Source organism: Volvox carteri, assembly GCF_000143455.1.
Source record: "Volvox carteri f. nagariensis unplaced genomic scaffold VOLCAscaffold_30, whole genome shotgun sequence".
NCBI classification, from domain to species: Eukaryota; Viridiplantae; Chlorophyta; class Chlorophyceae; order Chlamydomonadales; family Volvocaceae; genus Volvox; species Volvox carteri.
The window spans coordinates 507,248-510,452 of record NW_003307573.1 but is presented as its reverse complement, the minus strand read 5'-3'; the positions used below and the strand labels follow the sequence as shown (position 1 = coordinate 510,452).

Here is a 3,205-nt window from a genome sequence, read left to right as displayed (position 1 = left end):
GCTTTGTCCTGTTACAAAAGCCTGCTGGGGAGTTTACTGTGCCGACAGACAAATGCGTTGAAACGCAAAGTGTGCTATGAACATTTCTTATTTCTCTGATGTGAAGATACTGTCAGATAGTATTGGATCCGAACACCACCGGGAAAATTGCCGTTGGTCGTACAACCACACAACCACCAGCGCGAGGCCTCCGAGAATAGCGAACGTGCCAAGTAACAAATCTTGTCAATCGACATTCCGCATGGCAGCCCAGGTGAAGAAAATGTTGGAAAGTGACTGACACTCATACATACCAGGAAAGCGTGACAGCAGTAATAGGACCGCGTGTGTGTGTGTGTGTGTGTGTGTGTGTGTGTGTGTGTGTGTGTGTTCCGGCGCTTTTGCTGTGTTTAAACAGCCAACCTGCGCAAGGCCACCAACACTTCCTAGGCCCATTAACAGCTCGAAACCGAGGGAATCTGACTGTTCCCTTGAATCTGGACACATCTCACGCAATCCCAGGTTTGGCAAACCTGGCCAAGGACCAAACAAGCCTCAGCCTTAACCTTAAGCAAATCGCCAATCAACGACAGCAAATTGGCATCTTTGCAGTTACGTCAACAACCACCACGTGCAAGAACGCTAACATACGACAGTCAACAACCACCACGTGCAAGAACGCTAACATACGACACCCCTCGTCACCATGTGTTTCGAATTAACAGCTCGTCACCTGGCCCATGCGTATTGTACGGCACATGCCGGGTTTTTTACAGGTGTGTAACAGACAAACATACAGACAAATGCATGCATGCTCAGCAGCACTGTTAATGAATCTATTAATGAATGCCAAACACCAACCCTAACCTTCCAATCCATTAACCCACAACTTCACCCGCGGATTGAAATGGCTCACCTCAATCATGTCTGTGCACCTTCAACCCAGATCTCAGTCCCCGGTTCGAATCCCAGACGCAGAAAAAAAGCCGACGATTTGCAAAAATGAGAAGCTATCCTCCCTCCCATTCCAAGTCCACATTCCATACCAGCATTCACCTCTCTCCCCCTCGACCACCACTCGGCAGCCCCGCATACCCAATTTCGCATTGGCGTTCGTGGCTGGTGGTTACATCCATGTGCGGGTGTTGCACGTGTTTTCCCCTCCCCTTTCCCCTTCCCTCCTCCCTCCCCCCCTCCCCTCCTCCCTCCCCCCCTCCCCTCCTCCCTCCCCCTCTCATCCGACTCCGGAACCAGCCGACCAGGACGTGAACACGGGGACTGCGGCACCTGCGTAAAAGCACGCAGTAACATGAGCAGCAGCATGGGCAGTAGCACGGCCACCAGCACCCAAAGCAGTAGCAGCGCCGCCAGCAACCCAGCAGTAGCATCCGTACATCCACAAAAACCAGCAGTGGAGCGAGTGAGGGAAATCAAAAAGGAAACTAAAAAGGCGCCAGGACGCACCCCCCAAGGGGGGGAGGGGGGAGAGGGGGTAGGGGGGAAAGCAGAGCCAGCCAACCAGTAAGGCGGGCAGGGCAGGCGGGTGTCGTTGGGTATGGTACGGGAGGTGTACGGATGTGCAGCACGGCTTGACTGTACTTACATCTGCCTTTTCTGTAATGCCGCGTATCGTATCATACGGTGTAGTAATGTGTGGTCCACTCCCCTCCCCTCCATTCCCATAGACACCATTCCAATTTCGCCCGTTCATCCCCTCCCCCCCCCCAACCGCCGTCTGGTACACTCTTGCCCTGGCAGCAGCTTCACTCGTTCGTGGTTCGACTTCCCCCCCCCCCCCAACCGCCCCCTCCCCTCCCCTTACCCCACACCGTGTTAGCTAAGGGGCTGGGAGGAGCACTTGCAGATGTCAGCAAGCAGCGTATCAGCAGCCAATAAATCAGCAAAAACACAGTTCACTACATTCGTCACCACGTCGCCGTACCCATTCCGATTACTTTACTTTACAATACAATTTCCGAAACCTTTTCCGCTTTGCCGCCACTATTAAAAAAGTTATACACGCCATCACTACGGTTTCCTTAGGGACCTTGCTTTCTTTAAGACTTTTCTTTTCACCTCGGAGGTGATGTGTTTTTTCCCCGCCTTTTCGCCTTCTGCCTTCTTTGGACTTCGGACTTGGCAGCTAGTAACTCCTTTCCCCTTAACCAGCCCCCCCCCATACCCCTATCTCCCCCACCAACCCCCTCACCCCAAACCCGCACCCACCTGTAGCTCTCTGTACGGCAGTCCTACCCCCCTTGTCTTCCACCTCCGCCGACCGGGGGCCGCGGGAGAGCAATACACGACAAACCCCGCCATGGCCCTGAGGGGGTCAGGAGGTAGGAGGGGAAAACAATGATGCCGTACTTTCGCATGCCGTACGGAGGAAGGGAAACCTTAAGAAAAAGGGAATAATATTAAAGGGGGGATGTAAAAGGACGAGAAAGAAGTCCAAGGCAGGAAAGGGTAAAGACATACAAGACAAGGAATGTCGACAGGAGGAGTACGACAGCAGAACGGGAAAGACGTGAACCACGTGAACGAGTGAAGCTGCTGCCAGGGCAAGAGTGTACCAGACGTAGAACTGACCACACACCGCAGCAGCAGGAGGGGAGGAAGGCAATTCAAAACCGCGAATGAATATGCCCCCCCCCTGGAGGACAGCAAAAGGGAAGGGGCTAGGGGGAAAGAAATGCATGTACGGCAAATGAGGCAAAGGCAAGGTAGAGAGCAACTCACACACACATAAAAACCCGACAGGAACACGCGGCGGCGGAGAAGGCCCGAGGGTGAGGAATGTACGTGAGCGATCACGTAAGCGATTACGTAAGGTCTACAACTAACTTCGGTTGAGAAAGCAGTTGTGCATAAGACATCCCAGTTCATTGCGCCCTCCAAAACACATCAAAACACACACACACACACACACACGCGTGCAGTGCATACACAGCTCACAAAACACACACACACACACACACAGACACACACACACACACACAGACACACACACACACACACAGAGACACACACACACACACAGACAGACACACACACAGACAGACACACACACAGACAGACACAGAGACACGCCCCCCCCCTGCTCACCTGCGCAGCTGCCTTATGCAGGGGGGTCTCCAGGTCGCAATCCACAGCTTCCGGGTCGGCACCCGCGGTAAGGCTAAGGCTTGAGGATGATTCCGGAATATTGCGGGGTGGCGGCGGCAAA

The 3,205-nt window shown here is 53.6% G+C and overlaps 1 protein-coding gene across 1 annotated transcript in view; it reads right to left on the bottom strand.

Moving 5' to 3' along the window:
• Window positions 1-2,140: 2,140 nt before the first annotated feature.
• VOLCADRAFT_62523 (uncharacterized protein) overlaps window positions 2,141-3,205 on the bottom strand; it is a gene marked incomplete at both ends in the record, with an annotated part of 18,570 nt that continues 17,505 nt past the window's right edge. Inside the window, 2 exons of the mRNA XM_002952458.1 lie at window positions 2,141-2,302; window positions 3,085-3,157. Coding sequence (XP_002952504.1) covers window positions 2,141-2,302; window positions 3,085-3,157 — 235 coding nt within the window. The remainder of the gene's footprint in view (window positions 2,303-3,084; window positions 3,158-3,205) is intronic.